The 22,989-nt window shown below is 43.8% G+C and overlaps 1 protein-coding gene across 5 annotated transcripts; it reads left to right on the forward strand.

Annotated features, from left to right (window-relative positions):
* The first annotated feature begins 1,421 nt into the window (after nt 1-1,421).
* MYADM (myeloid associated differentiation marker) lies at nt 1,422-12,944 on the forward strand. Of its 5 annotated transcripts, XM_058181187.1 has the most exons (3): nt 1,422-1,593; nt 3,377-3,784; nt 9,860-12,944. In XM_058181187.1, the coding sequence occupies exon 3, from the start codon at nt 9,871-9,873 to the stop codon at nt 10,774-10,776; it is 906 nt and encodes a 301-aa protein (XP_058037170.1). In that variant the 5' UTR covers nt 1,422-1,593; nt 3,377-3,784; nt 9,860-9,870; the 3' UTR covers nt 10,777-12,944. The 5 variants fall into 5 exon arrangements, with proteins under 5 accessions (XP_058037170.1, XP_058037168.1, XP_058037169.1 ...); XM_058181185.1 differs by lacking the exon at nt 3,377-3,784 and having other exon boundaries at nt 1,423-1,593; XM_058181186.1 differs by lacking the exons at nt 1,422-1,593; nt 3,377-3,784 and adding an exon at nt 3,814-5,748.
* Nucleotides 12,945-22,989: the final 10,045 nt, after the last annotated feature.

A 22,989-nucleotide genomic window follows, 5' to 3' on the forward strand; every position in this document is an offset into this window, starting at 1 on the left:
CTCTGCATTTACAACCCACAGTTAAACTTTGGAATTTATGACAAGATAGGTGCTATCAAGAAAAGGATGGTTCATGGAATTCCTGGGGACCCTGGCTATTTTATGACTGAAAGACTGTAAACTGCCTAGAGTTGTCTTTGCGAGATAGATAGAATACAAGTTTAATAAACAAATAAATACATTTACCTGTATCCACCTTATAACAAGTCAAGGTGGCAAGCACAGCTATTACTCTTTCCTCCTATTTTCCCCACAACAACCCTGTGAGGCAACCTGGGCTCAGAGTGTGTTGACTGGTCCAAAGTGATTTTCCTGGTTCTAAGATAGGATGAGAACTCCTGGTTTCTAACCTGCGCACAAAACGGACTCTCTGTCCTTGGGGGCACCCTGACTGTCTCTGAAGATCATCTGCTGAGGGTCCAGAGAGCTTCTAAAGTTGGTTAGCCACTGTGAGAACAGATTGCGGGACGCTCTATGTTGTTAGGTTACAGGTAGTCCTCAGTTTACAACCCACAATTGAATCCAACATTCTGTTTTTAAGCGAGACGTTTGTTAAGTGAATTTTGCTCTATTTTATGACTTTTCTTGTCACATTTGTTAGGTGAATCAGTAACAGTAAGAATTGGAAGGGACCTTGGAGCTCATCTAGCCCAACCCCCTGCTCACACAAGGGACCTGTATTAGGGATTCAAACCTCCGAACTGCCAACCTTTCTGACTGACAAGCTCAGTGTCTTAACCACTGACCCACCTAGTCACAAGAGTGTTAAGTGAATCTGGCTTCCCCATTGACTTTGCTTGTCAGAAGATCACAAAGGGGAATTGGATGACCCCACGACATGCAGGGTCCAAATTTTGATCTTAAAGGCTGCAACAGTCGCAAGTGTGAAAAACGGTTAAAGTCGCTTTTTTCCCCACTGCATTTGTAACTTCGAAAGGTCATTAAACAAACTATTGTTAAATCGAGGATTAACTGTACTCCCAACCCGCCGACGGAACGCACTGCTACAAGTTGCTGCGGTGGGTTTTACACACATACACACATACACACCCGCCCTTCCAAAACTATGAAGCCAAGTGAACAGCGGGCTCTCCCTGAGCCATCCACATTGGTAGACTTATGGCTTTCCATCTCGGAGAGACACAAAGAGCTCGTCGGGGCGACCGACTGGCGTCTTCTTTCACGTTCATCGGGCGAACTGGCGGGAAAGCTGGAGCGCCGAGGGAAAGACACGTGGGAACCGCTCGGCTCCAGCCAAGCTGCTTTTCGGGTGGGTCCGCTGGCGTCACGGTTATTGCTCCTTGTCGCCAGCAGCAACGGCCACAAACAGAGTTCCTGCCGACCCCCTCAGCTCTCCTTTCCGTCCGCCCAGGGCCCACCCTTTTTCCCCCCCCTCCTCCTGCCCGGCGGCTGCCTCCCTTCTTCTCCGGCGTCTAGCGCCACACCCAGCTACCCTCCCGTCTCGACCAGCCCAACCCAGGAGCTCTCTCGCCTTCTTGGTCCCACGAGGAGCATCTTTTGCTAGATCGCCTCGCCACGCGAGGAGGCTCCGTCTGTGCAGACTCTCCGTCCGCCCCAAGCCTTGGAAGTGCCGTAAGAAGGAGCTTCGGGAGAAAATCTGGGCTGGGGGAGACGCTCGGAGGAGTTCAGGCAGCCGCAGGGCGGGGCTCTTGAAGTTGGGCGGTGGGGGGAGAGAAACAGCTCGTGCGATTGAGGGGTATCCAGAGTTTAAAGCCGCCCGCTTTGCTAAAGAGCTAAAAGCAAAACTGGGCTGGGAGAGAATATTTAGGCTAGAAATGGGGGATTGCTTAACGTTCTTGGGAAATGAGGTGCATTTGCTTAGCTGCCCCGCCTCCCCAATGCGACCTCTTTGCAGGACTGAGTTGGGAGACCTCTTTGCAGGGCTCGAGTGAGTTAATGGAGGTTGCCTTGTCAGGGTGCGCAACCCAGGACTCTTCTTTCCCTTTTGGAAAAAAAGAAGCGTGCCCCCCCCCATTGGTTTAATTTTGCAGCAGGAGCCAAAACCAGGGAGGTAACGCTCTGTTTTTAAAACAAGCTAACAAACAAACAAATGGAGAGGGCGGCATGCATTGCCAATGTGTCTTTGGCAATCGGGTGTGCCTTTTGTGGCAGGGAAGTGCGTGTTACAGGCTGTTTTACTGGAAGAAGCCAGCAGCAAAATTTATAGCAGGGATAGCCAACCTTGGCAACTTTAATCCCAGGGGAATTCTGGGACTTGAAGACCACAAAATTGCCAAGGTTGGACACCCCTTTTATAAGAAAAGAGTTTATAAGGAAAGAGAAGTAGTGAAGACTTCAAGATATCCCAGGGCTGACTTCTCCATAAAGCAAACTCTGGAAAGATTTTGAAATCTCGAATTGTGCCACTTCAGCTTTATTACATAATTTGCAGTTTTACAGACTAAGTCTGTGAAAACTTTTGTTCCGTGCGTTTGCTAAATAGGTCCTCCATATTTAAAGGCAGGGTACCTTGAAATAACTGCCAAGGAATGACAGAAAAAAATATGCACCCTTGTGGTGGGCCAGTAGATGAAAATAACGGGTGCCTTTAAAAAGGCCTTTGTCTGAACAGACTTAAGGTGTGTGTCGTCCTCCACAAGTGGAGCTTCTTCATTTTGCCAGCTATTTTGGTCTCACAAAAGTTTTATTAAGGGAGATGTGTCTCTGTCTATTAATACTGTACTGCAATATTTTCTCAGGACAAAAGATTGATATTTCCTAAAGCTAGTCTAGTGAGGCAAGGATGTTGTAATAAATAGATCCTAGGTGTGGCCCACATCAAGACTGAAGCCGCATCTAATGCTGTCTGGGTGCTGTGCATATTACAATTCAAAACACAACCTGGGCAGTATTTAATGAGAGCAGAGGATAATTGTGCAGTAGATGGGACGCGATGGAATCAAATAGTAAATATTTGTATCAGCGTCACAGAGACACGTTGTATTGTTGAATACATTTTTCTGAAGAGGGAATGTATTTGTGTGGTATGGCTGACAGCCATAAGTTTATGTCATGTACTTCATTGTGAATGTTCCCAGTTCACTAGATACTTGATAGTAGAAACCACTATGTTTATTTTTCTCTTAATTATCCTTATCTTATTTTTGGTAATATTATGACAAGATTCAGGAAAACAAAAATCTGTACTGTAAATATTTCTCCTCCCTGCTCTATGCTGCGGTTAGTTGTTTATAATATAGCAACACTTTTCAATGCCATAAGAATTTATTCTTTTTAAAATACATAACAGCTTCCCTGCTTGTTGCAATATGATTACTACAGGACTAATGCTGTTAGATTTAGGCTGCAAAAATCTGAAGGACCATTACATGGCAGCCAATATTATATTTTCTAGATTTCTTTGCTGCCATCTATTGGTTTTTCAGAGTTTTGCAGTCCAGTTTGGTAACCTTTCTGTTGTCCACTAAGGCAGAAAGTTTCAAAGATTTCCAGGCTATGGAACCTGTTTGTTAAGATTTTTTTTCCTGGAACCCTTCAATCAAGAGGCCAAAGTTTTTGTGAAATAAATTGTGATTCTGATTGAGTGAACTTTTTTTCCTCTTTAATTTCTTCTGGAGCTCCACCAAGTTCTCACAGAATCTTGAGTCTGGCAGAAAACAGTTTGAAAAAGCTTGCACTAGATCACGATGGTGCTTTTTAAAAAAAAGTCCTAGCTTTATTATTTTTATAAATAACTCAAGATGGCGAATATACATGACACTCCTTCCTTCTCCTATTTTCTCCATTGCAACAACCTTGTGAGGTAAGTGGGGCTGAGAGAGAAAATGTTTGGCCCAAAGCAACCAGCCAACTTTCATTCCTAAGGGGGGGAACTAAAACTCACAATCTCCTGGTCTAACCAGGTGCTTTAACCACTGCAAGTAGTCCTTGACTTAAAACCATTTGTTTAGTGGCCATTCAAAATTATGCCAACATTAAAAAAAAGAGAGACTGACAACTAGTTCTTGCACTTACAACATCGCTGTGCGTTGTTGCAGCATCTCCACAGTCATATGATCAAAATTGGGGTGCTTGGCAACCAGCATATATTTTCAATGATTGCAGCATCTCGAAGTCATGTCATTTCCATTTGTGACTGTCCCAGCTGGTTTCTGAGAAGAAAAATGATTAATTTAACAATCATGGCAAAAAAGGTAAAATTAGGTGTAATTCTCTCACTTAATAGCTGCCTTGCCAAGCAACTGAAATTCTGATCCCAGTTGTGGTCTTAAGTTGAGGACACAAACATGCACCAGTATCAATGGACTTCTGTTCCATTCCATGGTGCAAAATTAATAGATTTTGCAACAGATTTTCCAAAACATTAATTCTCCTCATGCAGCCATATATACAGAAAAATACCCTTTAAAAAATCTAATGTCATGCTTTGAAAACTGAGAAATCCTGTTTCTTTAAGGATGGATTAAGAGACCCCCTAGGTTTTGACAATAAATAATATTAGATCAATCAGGCTATTTCTTGGCTATTACAAATGAACTCTATTAAGTATGTATTTATTTGTAAAATCTGTAATTTACAAATCAACAGTTCATGTAAAATAAGGAGTGACCCCTTGGTATTATCTAAAAATAATTTTAAAATTTTAAAATGTGTGAACTCCCAGAATTTCACAGCACATATCTGCAAGTTGATAAGTTTGAGAAACACTGATCTAGAGAGATGCAAGGTTTGAGGAATCCCTAGCTTTTAAATACAGGTAGTTCTACATTTATGACTGGTCACTTAGCGATCATTCAAAGTTATGACAGATCTCCCCAGATTATGGCCCAGTTTCAAAGTTATAACAGCAACCTTCCAGCCCATCCTGTGATCAGTTGATCATATTTTGGGTACATGACAACCAGTGGCATCTATGTCTGTCTGCAGTGTTCTGCAATTTTTGGCATTTTTTGCTGGGAACCAGTATTTATTGGGTATAATGAGTTTAGACTATTCCGTTTGCTTAACGGCTGTTTAATATAATATATAATATAACAACAGAGTTGGAAGGGACCTTGGAGGCTTTCTAGTCCAACCTCCTGCCCAGGCAGGAAACCCTACACCATCTCAGTCAGATGGTTATCCAACATTCAATATCCAACATAAAGATAGTAAAAATTGGGTGTGGTCACATGGTGACTCACTAATGAACACTACGACTTACTAGTGTAATTCTGGGCACAATTACGATGGTAAGTCGAGGGCTACCTGTTCTTTGAATCACCTTTCCTCATGCGATGCCTTGCCATGAGACATAGCATTACTTCTCAACTCTAATTTTATCCAGTGAGTTCTGCTCTTTTCCACGTCTTCTGCTTTTGTGGGCATGGTTCTGGGTTTTTTTAGGGAACAGGAACCAGCTCTCCTAAGATCCTGCCTCTTGAGTTTTCTGTGCATGAAACAAAGCTTCATTTGTATCCTGCAGTATGTAAGAAATAGTTCTACGCCCTGGGCGTTGCCACTTCTAATTTGCTCAAGGTTTTTTGCACCAATGCACGATGACTGAGTATTTTCTCAGTAACTCTCACCATTACTTCTGGTAAATGGATATTTCAGTCTCTCTTGTTCTCTTTTATCCAGACTGCTTATAAGATTACATGAAGATGTTCCTTGATTAGTATTTAGATAATGCTTATATTTTCCTTTAAATTCTGCTCCTGTTATGATGTTCTGAGACAGCCTTAAAGTCACTGAAGAACTTGACTTTTGCAGGTTCCTTCATCAAATGTATGTACCTCTTCGAATGTACTTTGCAGGGTGAAGAATGAATGCAGTAAAATTGCATGTAGAATTTTGTTTTTGTTCTATCTTCAGCATCAAATCAAATCAAATTAAATCTTTATTACAGCATAAGAAGGGTGGGATACAAACACTAATTTTAAAAGCATCTTACATGAGAGGAGTGAAGAGAAAGAGATTTATATAAAATTTTACCTTTGGTATTGGTTAGTGTGCTTGGAAAAAACGTTAAGGTTATGAATCAACTCAAAGGCACAGCAGAGTCAAATGGAAAACAAATCTATCTAGATTGCTCCATTTCAGGCTGCAGATCAAAGGTTACAAGTCTGAAATTATCTCATCAAGAAAACTCTCGGTATAGTTAAAAACAGCCCATTGAAGAACATTGATAAATTCTACTCTCTGAAATGCTCATTTTCTCAGTGCAAAGATAGGGGAAAGATAGCAGGATTCGTACGGGCAATTGTTTTTCTGCTACCTGAAAAAATGACATTGTCTAACAGTTTCTTCCTCTTGATTTGACTGTGCAAAACAGCAGCTGCAGGTTAGCCTGGGAGGACAGCTTTGCAAAATAGGCTGTTCAGTCACCCATTTCCCCCTTGTAGGCCCCAAAGAACCAGCATAGCTGTATGTGCCTGGGTAACATAGGACAACATTTTAGTGAAAAATAAATCTTGCGGGCGTCTTGCAAAATATCCTCTATCTATAGTTGCAGTTTCCATATAGTGAGTGCTAACAGGCAATATAAGCCATTAAAATTTTAAAGCCCATTTTTTCTGCTCTCCTTTTCTTGAAGCAGCTTACCTTTACTTTCAAACATCTCTCTCTCTCTCTGTCTCTCTTTTTCCCCTTTCCTTTTCTTCTCCCCAAACAGCCGGGAGGGGCTGACAAGGTAGGACAAGGCTACCCTACCAAAAAATTCTAGTTCCCCTTGCAGCCGAGTGAAAGGAGCTGCTAGAAGACATTTCTGACTTCAGAGTTGACAGGAAAGGAAATCCTTGCTACAGGATTTGCAGGAGGGAAAAGGAAGGGTGGGGGGTGCATTTTTGGGAGATGGCTCAGAAGGGAGACAGTAAAGCTGGCTTAACGCCTGGGATTTCTTTGACTCCCCCTTCCGCCCACCCCCTGCCCCCTTCCTCAGCTCAGAAGAAGGGCTTGATTAAAACCAAATGTCCAACATTGGACAAAAAGGAATTTTCTCTCCTGCCCTTACATGGATAAGATGGTTTTTCTCCTACCCCTCCCCTGCTCAAGACTCCACCCTTTCTCGGTTCTTGTTGCTTGTCTTGCCCTTCAATTTCTTCAGGAAGTAAGCGTTTTCCGATTTTGGCTTGGAAAAAAATAGCAATTCCTATTGTCTGTCATGTAATTGTGAAACACAGACAGATTAGGGTAACCTTTTAGTCCCCAGAAATTCTTGTCGGTTCTCCCCATTGCGTCTTACTTTGCCACAACCCGAACAGGAAAGGACTATATTAACTTTGGGCGGACAATATGTCACTCAGCCTTTTCAAACCCCTGGATCTTTCAGACTTCAGTTTCTATTATTCATAGCCCGTTCATAATACATGCTGTGTAAGCTAGGAAGATTTATCTCTATTTACAAAAGGAAACAGCTTTACTTTGGACTTCGTTACTAGTTTGTACGTATTTTAAAACCATTAGAAGAATTTTCTTGGCCTGATTCCAAGCTCAGTTACCCAATGAAAAATGCAGGACGATTGCTCAAAATAGAGGAAGGATTTTCTTGCAAGAGCCAGACAGCAAAACGAAGATTCAGCCATACTTGGCCATGGAAAGCTGAGAGTGATAGGATATATAGTGACAAGGGGCTCTGGTGTGAAGTTGATGTGAAGCCTATTAGATGTGTAAAATAAGATGCCCTTGCCCTATGGATGTGTGAGACCCAAGGAAGACCACTTTGGGGTGGGTGATCTTAAGATGTCCAGATCCTTTCCTAGGTGCAGTGTGGATTTTCATGAAATGGAATTGTCCAGCATCAAAGTGGAGCATTGACATAAAAGATTTCCCTTATCTTGAGGAAATTCCATTTCTTTACAAAGAGGTGAGCTTAATCAATTTTCTCCCAAGTGTCACCTGTCAGGCTGGGGCAATGTTTAAATTAACTGAAGTTTATCAAAGGAGTTACAAGTTCCACTTTTTTGTAAGTGTAACTCTTTAGTTACCTCAATAAAATATTAGGACAATTCTAGATTCTATCTTCTATTGAGAACCTTTTGTTGTTGAGAACATTTATTTTACCTGCATTAGTTGAGCTAGCTATGCCAAATCTGAAAAAAAAGGACTGTAAATCTAGATAATAAGAGCTGGAGAACTCTAGTTATGAATCCAACCCCATAGGAATAGCATACATAAATAAATAACATAAATGAACTATAAACCTCGGAATAGACTGATAAAAATTAAATTGTGCATGTTTAGTTGAACTACCCTCTTTTTTCCTCCCGTGTAGATTTTGATGTCCAACAGTTGCTATTGTGGGTTAGAATGTCTATGTTGTCCATAGGCAAATGTTGATAGATTACCTGTACATATCTGGCTTGTGAGCTTTCTGAGTCTCTGGGCCACTATAGCAACTTTATGATCTGTATACTTTAATGTCTGACTAAGGAATTCTGGGAGTTGAAGTCCACAAGTCCTAAAGTTGTCCCTCCCGGCCCTGGAGGCTAAACTGTATGAGGAAAGGTTAAGGGAACTAGGTATGTCTAACCTAAGAAAAAGAAAGTTTAGGGGGTAACATGATAGCTGTCTTCTGATACCTGAGGGGCAATCATATGAAGGAGGAGGCTGACTTATTCTCCAAAGCACCTGAGGGCCGGACAAGAAGCAGTGGGTAGAAGCTCATTAGAGAGATCCTATCTGGAATTAAGGAGAAATTTCCTGGCAGTGACAACAATCAGTCAACGGAACAGCTTGCCTCCTGGAATTGTGGATGGTCCATTGTTGGAAGTCTTCAAGAAAAAAAATGGACAGCTTTTTTTCTGGGATATAATAAGGTGTGCTGTGGGCAGGGCTTTGGATTAGAAAAGCTGGAAGGCCCCTTCCAGCCCTATGATTCTATAATTCTCCAGACATGGAACTAGAATTCATATGTAGATAGTTCTCCACTTATGACCGTTCACTTAGCGACTATTCTAAGATACAACAGACTTCTCAGGGCTACTTGTGACCCAGCTTCAAAGTTTTGATGGCCTCCACCTGTCACATGATTGTATTTTGGTTGCGTTTGCAGCATCCCATGGTCATGTGACCAGGACCATAGATATTTTTTTCCCAGAAAGTGTTTGTTACTTCTGGTTTAGGCAAAAAAACTTCCATTGTGACAACAGATTTGCCTAACAATGACATTCCCTTAATGATCGCTGCAAAACTGGTCTATAAAATTGGGCGTGGTCACATGCTGACCCACTTAACAACTGGCACAGCTTGTGATCATAATTCTGGGCTGAATTATGGTTGTAAGTCAAGGACTGTAATCCATCCCGACTGGGACTGCCATCAGATCTTGTCCAACAATACAAATTGATGACAAATCGACAAATCTCTCCCATCCCTGCTCTGACTTCTACAATATTCAGGCAGGTATAGGAGACAATGGCACTTAAATTAGTCTTCCTCAATTTGTATCCTGCAGTTATTTTGGATTATTACTAGGAAGAGAAGAAAGGAATTCTGGTTGGGAATGATAAGATGAGAAATCCAACCTATATAGAAGCTGCAGGACTGCAGAAGGTTGGGGAAAATCAGGAGAGTCAGGCAGTACAAATGAGTGTAAATATTTATTGCAAGATTAAGCTCTCTACAAGAATCTGACCAGTTGGCAGTTAATCTGGCAGTTAAGGGAAATGAGTGGGTGATAAGAGAGGTATTAACAATAGGCTGGACTTTGATCTCATGTGGGCATGCAGGGACTCAGGACTTATGACGCATTTGTTCCCTCCCTTGGGCTCAAGCCTGGTCTTCTGCATCTGCCCACTGTTCCTATATTCCTTACCCCTTAATTCAGGAAATGTATTCTAAATTGTGTATTTTCATGTGATAAAAGTTTTGCATTATGTGTCTTTCTTCTCCTCCCTAGATCTTTGCACAATGCCAGTAACCCGTTCAAAATCAGTGGGCAACACCAGTGCCCTGACCTCGCCCTTGGGAATTGTTCGCCTCCTGGAAGCCCTTTTCACCTGTGTGGCCTTCAGCTTGGTGGCCAACCGGGAGGCCTGGTATGGCCGCAATGGGGACTGGTGCATGTTCTCCTGGTGCGTCTGCTTTGCCATCACCATTGTCATCTTGGTGGTCGAATTTGCAGGCCTTCAGCATCGCATGCCGGTCTCTTGGAAGAACTTCCCCATCACATTCGCCATGTATGCCACCCTCATGTGCCTCTCTGCTTCCATCATCTACCCGGTATTCTTCATTTCGAATCAGTCCCTTAATCGTGACGAGCGGGGATACCGCATTTCTGCCACTGTGTTTTCTTGCCTAGCCTGCCTGTCTTACCTCACTGAGGTCAGTTTAACCAAAGCTAAGCCAGGAGAAGTGACCGGCTACATGGCAACAGTCCCAGGGCTGCTGAAGGTGGTGGAGACCTTTACTGCCTGCATCATCTTTGTCTTCATAAGTGACCCACCTACTTATGACCGTCCAGAGGCTCTTAAGTGGTGTATGGCAGTCTACTGCATCTGCTTCATCCTCTCACTCGTGGTGATTATCCTCTGCATTGGCGAATGCACTGGCTGGTTGCCGTGTCCATTCAACAAATTCCTCAGTGGCTACACTTTATTGGCCGTGCTCATGTATGCCACCGCCACAATTATTTGGCCTCTCTACAAGTTTGACCAGAAACACGGGGGGTATCCATCTCGAAGCTCAGTCTGTAGAGGTAGCAACTTCTGTGTATGGGACAAGAATGTTGCCGTAGCTGTTCTAACCGCTATCAATCTGCTGATGTATCTGGCGGATCTGGTGTATTCTGCACGGCTGATTTTCATCCAGGGGTAGACAGTGGCTGGCAGTAAGGAGAATCAAGGCAGCAGTGTACAAAAGAAGGGAAGTGGAAAGAGAAGAAGGGGTCATGCTTTTCTCTCTTTTGTTCTGATTTTTCCTTTCTTCTGTCTCTCTCCTCTGCCTGCAGTCTCGGACTAATTCATTCTGTTTCTCTCCTGCCTTCTCAGTTACCTTGTTCTTAGCCTAGATTTATGCTCTGTGCTTGCCACATAATAATTCTTTTCTTCTCTCTCCATCCTGAGCCTATTGCACATAATAGCCAAATGATCATTTGTTGTATGCAGAGCTTGGGATGGCTCACAAATGCTTCTGCCTAATCAACTTTGGCTATTCCCATGCATGTATCTTCGCCAGTAATAGTTCGTTCATATTCCGAGGCATGAGGAGGCTTAGGGCTATTAAAGGTGGTGTTGCTTGGAATTGCAGGTGCCAGTCGAGGGGGAGAAAAAGCAGAGAGAGAGAGAGGGTCACGCACTATCCTTGATGGTGAGACTCCAGGATGCAGGTTGTCCTCGACTTACAACAGTTCATTTAGTGACCGTTCAAAGTTACAACGGCCCTGAAAAAAGTGACTTACGACCATTTTTCATACTTAGCCATTGCAGCATCCCCATGATCATGTGATCAAAATTCAGATGCTTGGCTACTGACTCACATTTATGACGGCTGCAGTGTCCCGGGATCAGGTGATCAGCTTTTGACAAGCAAAGTCAAGGGGCAAGCCAGATTCCATTAACAAACAAACATGTTATTAACACTGCAGTCGTTCACTTAACAACTGTGGCAAGAAAAATGTAAACTGAGGCATACCTCACTTAACAAATCCCTCAGCGGTAGAAATTTTGGGCTCCATTGTGGTCGTAAATCGAGGACTACCTGTATTCTCATAAAAATAATTCATTTCCTAACATGTTCCTTAAATTACTTAGCTTGCAGTTAGGTTTCCCATTCTCTGTCTTTCTCACCCTGGCTACCCTCTATCCAGACCACTTAACTTCAGAAACACATTTCGACATCCACCATCAGCCAGTCAGATTCAAGAGGAAAAGAATGCAACTGAAACAGGAACTTTGCTAGCAGAAAAGAAAAGTTCAGAGCATTCTTGATGTACATATTTTATTTGGCCTTAAAAAAAATATTCCTCCATTTTAGTGCCTTAAATATATTGGGTTCCTCTTTCTGTCATCATACAAAGAAACCCCTTTCCCTTTACCAAATATACTTGCTGTTTTCCATTATGAATATGTATGGGGGGAGGGAGGTAGATGTTTACAGTAGAGCCATTGGCTGCTTGCATTTTTCATTGGAATGAATGGGGACTGCACGGAAGCAGCACTAGAGGGGTGGTTTGCTTTGCATCACTGTGGAGGGTTTATTCTCCATGGTTGCTCTGGGAGAAGTTAACTGTACAGTAAAGGATTCACCTCTGCCTGTAAATCTGCAGTAGAAATCCCGACGTCCTGCAAAATGATTCATGCAGGATCTGTTGAGGCTTGCAGTAACTTTAAGGGCAGTTCTTTGTTTTTTTCCAAAAATCAACAAAATACATTGGAGAGGTTACAAGGAACACTTTGATTTGGGGGAAATGGAAAGCCACTTATTTGTGATTGTACCAGACTGAAAGATAACGGCTGCAGTGGAGCAACATTTAAGTAAGAGTTAAAAATCCTCGCCTTCAAGTTTCTTAACAAATAGATTGTTTTACAGAAAGATAGCGTAAATTGTTTTTCTTTACATTTTGATGTTTTTTTAAAAGTGTCTGTAAGACCTCTGTTTTTTAAATAAAAAAAGCATAGTAGAAAAATACATGCTTTGCAAAGTATTCAATACATAACTTTTGGCTTTTTTATGGTTGCTAATCTAGTAATATTTTTTTTGAATATCCAAGCACTTGGTATTAGATAATATTGCTTTTCAACTTTGTATTTCAGAAAACATCAGTCTTTTCCCGTTAGGTCAGCAATAGAAGTTATTTGTATGTGTTTCTACTGCATTTACCATTCTATTTTAAAATAAAAATACTTATAACATCATGCAGTGTAGGCAGAAATGTAAGCTTCCTTCTTGTCTCAATTACCCGCAACTTCATCTACAATGTTTTTATTATTTTTTGAAATATGCAAATCCATGTATGTGTAAAAAATAAAGGAGCAATGTTACAATCGAGTGTGTCAATCCTATTTCTATCAAAACAAAAGATACATTTTAGACACCAAGAGGTTGAATAGCTACAATAGAAATAGGCTTTTTTTCCTGACTTAAGGGGCACTTCAAAAAATGGATTTTTACACTAGTTTGATAGCAGCTGCAGATTTCTATGATCCTCCAATATTGGATTGTTATTAGAGACAGCTGAGCTGATTTATTTTTGGCTTAGCTGTTTAAAACTTCAATAAAAGTAGTCTTTTCATCTCTTTCTCTAACTTTTCAGTTTATTTTTGAAATACCCAGCTTACAGAACTTATGGACAGCTCATTTATATATTTATTTGCTAGATTCTTAAGACCACCATGAAGCTACATGATTTATCAAAAATAAAACATCAACAATAATATAATAAAAATTTTCATAATCGTCTTAAAACAGAAGCACATAAACGGGACGAGGCTAAAAATATAAAGAACGGTTGCAAGAACAGGGTATGTCTAGTTTTAAGGAAAAGAAGGACTAGGCATGACATGATAGCAGTGTTCGAATATCTCAGGGGTTGCCACAAAGAAAACAGGGTCAAGCTCTTCTCCAAAGCAGGGGTCTCCAACCTTGGTCCCTTTAAGACTTGTGGACTTCAACTCCCAGAGTCCCTCAGCCAGCTTTGCTGGCTGAGGGACTCTGGGAGTTGAAGTCCACAAGTCTTAAAGGGACCAAGGTTGGAGACCCCTGCTCCAAAGCACCTGAAGGCAGAAGCCATGGATGGGAACTAATCAAGGAGAGAACCAACCTAGAACTAAAGAATAGTTTCCTAACAGAACAATCGGTGGAATGACTTGCCTCTAGTTACTGGAGGTTTGTAAGAAGATACTGGACACCCATTTGTCTGCAATCGTATAGAGTCCTGCTTGAGCAGAGGGTTGGACTAGATGACCTCTCAAGATCCCTTCCAACTCTGTTACTCTATTATGGTTCCCACAGCATTATAGAAAAAACTACTTTGAAGATTTTTTTTTAACTTGGATAATGGTAAGCCTCATTCCATTTGGTGTCTTCTTCACTCTACAGCAGTGTTTTCCAAACATTTTTAGATAAATGGGCTTCAGCTCCCAAAATTCCCCAGCCAGGCTTGCTGAAAAATTCTGGGAATTGAAGTTGCCAAAATGAAAAACACTGGGCTACAGTCATCTGTTAAAATAAATCTATGATATAGATCAGGGGTCTCCAACCTTGGCAACTTTAAGACTTGTGGACTTCAACTTCCATTCTGGGAGTTGAAGTCCAAAAGTCTTAAAAGTTGTCAAGGTTGGATACTCCTGGTATAGATATATGGGAGTCACGATAGAAAAACATCTCCATTCTTGGCCCTCTCTTCTTGCCATCGATGGGGGACTACCAACAATTTGGAGGAATTCCCGCCTGTCCATTTTTTCCAACTCCAGATCTTTGAGAAGGAAAGGTAGCTGGCCAGCTTTGCAGCTCCTTTCCATAAGGACCATGGGGATTTTTGTGTATAGACTTTTTGTATATGTAGTAAGGTTATAGATGGGACCACAATATGAGCAAACATTTTTCATTCTCTGCTTTGTAGGGATTTTTTGATAAAAATGGTGGGATAGCAATTTTTTGCTTCTTGTTCTGCGTTTGTTCCCATGTTGGCAGATTTGAAGAGGACAAAATTTTGAAGGACCAGAAATGCCCTTGTGTGGAAAAGGGTATTTTTTATGGGCATGGATTTTCAAAATGTGGCTTAAGGAAGTATCATTTCTTCTCCATCAGAGGTTTAAATTGTCTTCTGGATTCATTTTTATCTACCTCACTGACAAGCAAATTATAAATCTGGTGCTAATGCTCACCATTTTTGAGACTTCTGGAGTCATAAGGGATCTCTCCCCTGCTCCACCCTCCCACTTTTTTAAGATTAGGACTAGCAAATCTGAGCTGCAAAATTCTGGATGACCTTCTGATGGCAGCAAAGAGACCAATCACTATTGTCCCCCTGGTGGTAGTCTGAGGTTTTGCAGCCAAGATCTATTTATTTATTTATTTATTTTATTTTATTCAATTTTTATACCGCCCTTCTCCCGAAGGACTCAGGGCGGTGTACAGCCATGTAAAAAATCACATTATAAACATTAAAAGAAATTAAAACAAGCATATTATAAGGTGGCCGAATTTAAAACCATTTAAAACATTAAAATATAAATAACCCCACTAAAATTTTAAGCCAGTCCCGCTTGAATAAATAGGTGCGTTTTCAGCTCACGGCGAAAGGTCCGAAGATCAGGCACTTGACGTAACCCAGGGGGAAGCTCGTTCCAGAGCGTAGGAGCTCCCACAGAGAAGGCCCTACCCCTGGGGGCCGCCAGCCGACATTGTTTGGCGGACGGCACCCTGAGAAGGCCCTCTCTGTGAGAGCGTACGGGTCGGTGGGAGGCAAAAGGTAACAGCAGGCGGTCCCGTAAGTACCCGGGTCCTAAGCCATGGAGCGCTTTAAAGGTGGTAACCAAAATCTTAAAGCGCACCCGGAAAACCACAGGAAGCCAGTGCAGACTGCGCAGGATTGGTGTTACATGGGAGCAACGAGTTGCTCCCACTATTACCCGCGCAGCTGCATTCTGGACTAACTGCAGCCTCCGGGTGCACTTCAAGGGCAGCCCCATGTAGAGAGCATTGCAATAATCCAAGCGGGAAGTGATGAGGGCATGAGTGACCGTGCATAAGGCATCCCGGTCAAGGAAGGGGCGCAACTGGTGCACCAAGCGTACTTGGTGGAAGGCCCTCTTGGAGACGGCTGCCAAATGATCGTCAAACGACAGCCGCCCATCCAAGAGGACTCCCAAGTTGCGCACCCTCTCCGTTGGGGCCGATAACTCGCCCCCCACAGCCAGCTGCGGCTGCAGCTGACTGAACCGGGGTGCCGGCATCCACAGCCACTCCATCTTGGAGGGATTGAGCTTGAGTCTGTTTCTCCCCATCCAGACCCGTATGGCTTCCAGACACAGCACTTCGACAGCTTCGTTGGGGTGGTCCGGGGTGGAAAAGTACAGCTGCGTATCATCAGCGTACAGATGATAACTCACCCCGAAACCACTGATGACTTCGCCCAGCGGCTTCATGTAAATGTTGAATAGGAGGGGCGATAGAATCGACCCCTGAGGTACCCCACAAGTGAGGCGCCTCACGGTCGACCTATGCCCCCCTGTCAACACCGTCTGCGACCGGTCGGAGAGATAGGAGGAGAACCACCGATAAACGGTGCCTCCCACTCCCAGTCCCTCCAACCGGTGCAGCAGGATACCATGGTCGATGGTATCGAAAGCCGCTGAGAGATCTAATAGGACCAGGGCAGAGGAACAACCCCTGTCCCTGGCCCTCCAGAGGTCATCCACCAACGCGACCAAAGCTGTCTCCGTACTGTGACCGGACCGGAAGCCGGACTGGAACGGGTCTAGATAGACAGCTTCATCCAGGTACTGGGGAAGCTGCCATGCCACCACACTCTCTACAACCTTCGCCACAAAGCGAAGGTTGGAGACTGGACGATAATTACCCAAAATAGCTGGGTCCAGGGAAGGCTTCTTGAGGAGGGGTCTCACCACCGCCTCTTTCAAGGCGGCGGGGAAAACCCCTTCCAACAACGAAGCATTTATAATTCCCTGGAGCCAGCCTCGTGTCACTTCCTGAGTAGCCAGCACCAGCCAGGAAGGACACGGGTCCAGTAAACATGTGGTTGCATGTAACCTTCCCAGCAACCTGTCCACGTCCTCGAGAGTCACAGACTCAAACTCATCCCAAACAACCTCAACAAGACGTGCCTCCGCCATCCCACTTGGATCATCGCAATTTTGGTCTAAACTATCCCGAAGCTGAACGATTTTATCGTATAGATAACCGTTAAACTCCTCAGCGCGTCCCTGTAGGGGGTCATCCCGCCCCTCCTGACGAAGGAGGGAGCGAGTCACCCGGAACAGGGCGGCTGGGCGGTTATCTGCCGATGAAATGAGGGTGGAAACGTAGGAACGTTTCACCTCCCTCATTGCCACTAGGTAGGTCTTAGTAAAAGACCTCACTAGTGTCCGATCAGCCTCGGAACGGCTAGACCTCCAGGTGCTCTCTAGGCGTCTTCTCCGGCGTTTCATCTCCCTCAGCTCCTCAGAGAACCAAGGAGCCAATTGAGATCTACGCCGGGTCAGAGGCCGCAAAGGCACGACACAGTCCAAAGCCTCAGCCGCGGCCCGTTCCCAGGCCGCTACTAGTTCTTCAGTCGTGCCGTGGGCAAGATCCTCAGGGAATGGCCCAAGCTCCGTCTGGAACCTCTCTGGGTCCATCAGGCACCTGGGACAGAACCAATGCATTGGCTCCGTCTCCCTGCGGTGGTGAGCGGCGGTCCGAAAGTCTAGGCGAAGGAGAAAATGATCTGACCATGACACCGGTTCCATCACTAAATCTCCTAATTCCAGATCATTAATCCACTGTCCAGAGATAAAAATCAAGTCTAGTGTGCCTCCCCCCGTGTGTGTAGGGCCATCAGTTACTTGAATCATGTCCATGGCCGTCATGGAAGCCAGGAACTCCTGAGCTGCCGTTGACGACAAGCCGGCCGATGGCAAGTTGAAATCCCCCATGACCAAAAGTCTGGGAATCTCAACTGCCACCTCGGCAAGCACCTCCAGCAGCTCAGGTAGGGCTGTAGTCACGCAGCAAGGAGCCAGGTACGTGATCAACAGACCCATCTGATTCCTATGGCCCCACTTCACAAGGAGGGATTCACAGCCAGCTATCTGAGACACAGTGGACTCCCTCGGCTCTAGGCTTTCCTTAATCACAACCGCCACCCCCCCACCCCTACCTTGGGCCCTCGGCTGATGAAATGCACGGAAACCTGGTGGGCACAGTTCAACCAGGGGAACACCCCCCTCTGTGCCCAACCAGGTCTCCGTAATGCCCGTAAAGCCCGCGGACTCCCTCTGGATAAGATCGTGAATCAAGGGAGCCTTATTAACCACGGAGCGGGCATTGCACAGCATCAACCGAAGACCCAGGCTCTGAGGATCCTGACCATCCGGGGAACGAGTAAGGACTGAGGGGCCGGAGCACGTGATCGCTTTAAGACATCGAGCACGTGCTCCCAGAGAGCGATACGACCCCTTGCCTCCGCCATATCTGCCTCTCCCACTCACCGTACAGATGGAATGACACACTCCGCTCTGAACATTCCCCTCCCCTGTCTTGGACCCGATGAAATGGTGCCGTGAGCATGCACTGGGACTGGCGATCCTCCCCTTTAAAGCCCCCCCCGACGGGCTACCCCCATTACCCAACCTTACCCTCCCACCCCTTAAAAATTCCCTATTTAAAAAACCCCACAGGTTCTTTTTTTTCGCATGCCACCTCTGTGGGTCCCAAAACCCGTCATAGAGGCCGGCCCTCGGTAGTGTGGAGGGCCATTTCTGCGAGGCGGGGGCACCTCGCAGTTGCAAGAGTTCATAAGAAGAGTAGCGCGTCGTAATAGAAGATAAGACCGGCAAAAGTCAGTCAAATTTGCACAAATATTATTAAAATCCTGTTGCATTTGTTGGTGAGGCATAGGACGCGTTTTTAAATTTGTCTTTCTATTTTCCTTCAATATTCCCCCCCTTCCCCTGGCAGCTGTGATAATGATTCTTTGGGATGGTTATAGCTGCTGTGCACTTCCACATAAGCGGGAATATATTTCAGTTTTATGAGCTATAACTCTTATTTGACGGGTATGACTACAAAATTTGTTGGAATGGAGTGGATGGCTGGAGGAACATGTGTGTATCTGGAAGGAGCATAAAGCTGCTAAAATAAAGCAAATTGAAGAAGCAAAACATATCCCTTCACTTTTGCAATCAGGGTAAACCAAGTGTTAATTCTGAAGAGTTGAACTTTAGTGGAGAGAAACTCATTGGCAGGAAATTACATTTTTTTTTTTGGTCAAAAGTGGATGTACATCACCATGGAGCTAAATACACAATACTTTTTTAAATTGAAGAAGTGTGCAGATGTGCATATTTGTTGGCAGTGGGTTTAAAAAAGCAAAAACAATGCAGCAGGTGGAATCTGCCATTGCAGATAGTCCTTAACTAAGGACCGCATTTGAGCCCAAAATTTTTGTTGCTAAGCAAGGCCTTGCTAAGTGAATTGCGCCCCATTTTATGAGCTTTTTTTTTTTGTTAAAAAAAACAAAACAGTTAAGCAAATCACTGCAGTTGTTAAGTGAAGCATGCAGTTGTTAAATAAATCTGGTTCCCCCCCCCCCCATTAACTTTGCTGGTTGGAAGCCGGCTGAGAAAATTAGAAATTGGGATCCCATGACTGCAGGATGGTGCAATTGTCGTAAATACAAACCAGTTGCCAAGTGCCCAAATTTTGATTACATGACCATGGAGATGCTGCAAAGGTCATAAGTGCAAAAACCAGTCATAAATTACTTTTTTCAGCGCCGTTGTAACTTCAGTCACTAAATGAATGGTCATAAGTTGAGGACTACCTGTATTATAGGCCAGCGGTCACCAAGTGGTGGTCTGCAAAAAATTTTTGGGTGGTCCGCAGAAAAATTATTTGCATTTTTAATATTGCATTAAATCAAGGATCCTCAACTACGGCCCCCGGGACAGATAAGTGCAATGAATGTTTGTGTTCCTGCAGAGAGTCTCCTCCTTTGGGGTCTTTTTGTGTGGGTCAGAGGGGGGCAAATTCCAACTCCAGGTCTGCTTCAGCCTCCTGGTGTGGGGCTTTGGGCAAAGGCTGGAGGGAAGTGTCACTGGTGGCGAAAAGCCAGAGGGCCTTGTTCCAGTGGGTCTGACACTCGCTGACCATCTCAGCCCGCTGAGCCTCCAGGTGCCATTACTTGGCCTTGCATTCCTGCAGGTCTCTCCTCTGCTTGGAAAGCCTATGCTCGTAGTCCTCAGTGAGGTGCTTCTGCTGAGCCTCCTTCTCTGTCAGATCCAATTTGAACTGAGTCAGCTGTTTTGCCAACTCTTTCCTGTGGTGGCTGCTTAGCTCCAACAACTGCTTTCTGTTGGGGCCCTAAGAAGCCCAGGTGACTGCTTTTCAACCTTCATTTGCTGCAGGATTTGTAATGCTTTGTAATACCATTCTGGACCTGTTGAGATCCGCTTTATACTTCTGAAGATCCTCCCTTATTTTACCGGTCTCCGTTTTTATTTCCCGCCACCCCAACATCCACCCATGGGGGGCTTCTAATCCCCTTGCTTCAGAAAGAGAGTTTGGAAACGCCAAAGCTTGTGACTAATTTGTATAACACCTAAAAGGCTTGGCTCTGTGGATTCTTTATTTTTTGTTCATACCTAGTATCAGTCCTCTTTTCTGTTCATGGAGCCTGGGACTGAGAGCCTAAAGAAAGAAGGGCCGTGATAGCTCAGGCTGTTAGAAGCCTGTTATTAGAACACAGCAGCCTGCAATTACTGCAGGTTCAAGTCTGGCCCAAGGTTGACTCAGCCTTCCATCCTTTATAAGGTAGGTAAAATGAGGACCCAGATTGTTGGGGGGGCAATAAGTTGACTTTGTAAAAAATATACAAATAGAATGAGACTATTGCCTTATACACTGTAAGCCGCCCTGAGTCTTTGGAGAAGGGCGGGATATAAATGTAAATAAATTTAAAAAAAAAAAGATAAACAACAGAATCACATTGTTCAGTTCTGGCGGCACCTGAACAGACTCGAACATTAAATAAAAATGGTATTCAAAACCAGCCATTTCGATGGAGGTTGGAACTGCAATCCGGCTGGCTGATTTTTGTGTGGAATAGCTGGGGTGGAAGAGAAGAGTTGAGTCTCCCATGGACCAAAAAAAAAAAAAAAAAAAAGTTGGAACATTTTTCTTCTCTTTCCTGAACTTTGTGATTTTAGTTGAATTTGGCAGGAGAAAAAGCGCAGACAGGATAGTTTTCACCCCATGGAAATTCTCTCTCATGTACTCAGGAGCTTCCGCTCTGGAGAGCTGACTGAACACAGCTGTTGTTCTTGAAATGTGTTGGGTGCACAGACGAGAAACAGCAGAATGTGTGTCTGTATGTATGTGTAAGACACAGGCATGGCTTTCAATATAGCATATCTGGAAGTCTGGAGAAACAGGCTGTGGAATTAATGACCCATCCTCCTGCCAGATATCTGAGGAAACCTCAATATTTAGCCATCCTGGCTAAATCGTATCAAAGATCTTCAATCCTGCTACAAAATGCTTATGAAAATAACTTCCTCTCCAAAGACTCTGAACTCTCCACCTCTTCTTCCACCATTTTATAAAGGATTCCAACTTCCCAGACAGCTGCTTCTATTCCAATAGTTCTCTTGGCAGCTGCACCTCAGTCTGAGCTCATATCTATAAATATTTGTATGTCTGCTGGGAATGTATTTTCCTGACGCCGCTGTGACTCATGACAAGCTGTTACCACGCCCAGGACAGGGCTGGCATCTTAGTTTCTGTGTGTGGAAAGTGGAACTTGATCCTTTGGGTTCCCATTGTGAAATATATAAAGGCACCTTCTGAGCGGCCCTCGGCTTCCCCAACAGCTATTATTAGATATTATTTTTCATTCCCACATCCTATTTATTTTAAATATTGATATGTACTGCCTTTTAATAAACAGACACATATTTTCTGAATGAAGTTTGCAGGGTAAGGCTAAGCCGCCACGATGAGAAGGAGCAAACAAGGAAAGGAGGAGAAAGGAAATAGGGACTCTCCATACGAACTTAATAAAAAAACAGAATAACTCTTTCAAACTACTTCATAAAAGCATAGCACAACATAGGGGAACAAATCCATCAGAACAAGTCCATCTGCTTTTAAAAGAGAAAGGCCACTCTTCTGAAGACAGCAAAGTCCACATTTTGGACAGAGAGGACCGCTGGGTTGAAAGAGGGGTCAAAGAGGCCATCTATGTCAAAATTGAACGGCCCTCTCTCAATAGAGGGGGAGGGATATGACATCATCTATCTCCAGTCTACAATACAGTCCTTTCAGCAATTCCAAGAAGGCTCCTCACCCATCTCTACCACTCAGGTGACCCTGAGGACACAGATAAATCTCCAGGTAGCCTAAAGGACTCTCTAAAAGAATGCAAATGACCAGGTGTCTGCAAGGAGTATAAATCCTTCCATTTCCCACCATCCAGTCAGAGCTGAAGAAGCTTCTTGGATGAGAAATAAACGTCTTCAAAGAAAACAAGAAGTCCAGTTGCCTCTTGAAAAAGTACCTTTGGGACAACCATGTCCATGATACCAAACTTGGGAAACTATATCTGAGGTCCAAAAATCCAGACAACCATTGAGTGGCAGCAAAGAATTAGAGAGGACTGTACCTCCATGTGGTTGCTAGTAATAATTTCAATATTTGCAGCCCAGAAATGGTGCCCTTGTCCATTTTGAATCCTCATACAACTAAGAAATTGTTATCTATAAAAAGAGAAATATGGCCCTTGGCTACCAACAGTTTTGGTCGCCACAATGTAAAAAAGATGTTGAGACTCTAGAAAGAGTGCAGAGAAGAGCAACAAAGATGATTAGGGGACTGGAGGCTAAAACATATGAAGAACGATTGCAGGATTGGGTATGTCTAGTTTAATAAAAAGAAGGACTAGGGGAGACATGATAGCAGTGTTCCAATATCTCAGGGGTTGCCACAAAGAAGAGGGAGTCACTGTTCTCCAAAGCACCTGAGGGTAGAACAAGAAGCAATGGGTGGAAACTGATCAAAGAAAGAAGCAACTTAGAACTAAGGAGAAATTTCCTGACAGTTAGAACAATTAATAAGTGGAACGACTTGCCTGCAGAAGTTGTGAATGCTCCAACACTGGAAATTTTTAAGAAAATGTTGGATAACCATCTGACTGAGATGGTGTAGGGTTTCCTGCCTGGGCAGGGGGTTGAACTAGAAGGCCTCCAAGGTCCCTTCCAACTCTGTTGTTATATTATTATTATAATAGGATACCTGCCTCTGCTCTGGAACATTTGCAACATAACAATTGCAGCAGCCTTCTCAAACCTATCAAACTCAGATAGGGAA

This window comes from Ahaetulla prasina, chromosome 4, assembly GCF_028640845.1.
Source record: "Ahaetulla prasina isolate Xishuangbanna chromosome 4, ASM2864084v1, whole genome shotgun sequence".
NCBI classification, from domain to species: Eukaryota; Metazoa; Chordata; class Lepidosauria; order Squamata; family Colubridae; genus Ahaetulla; species Ahaetulla prasina.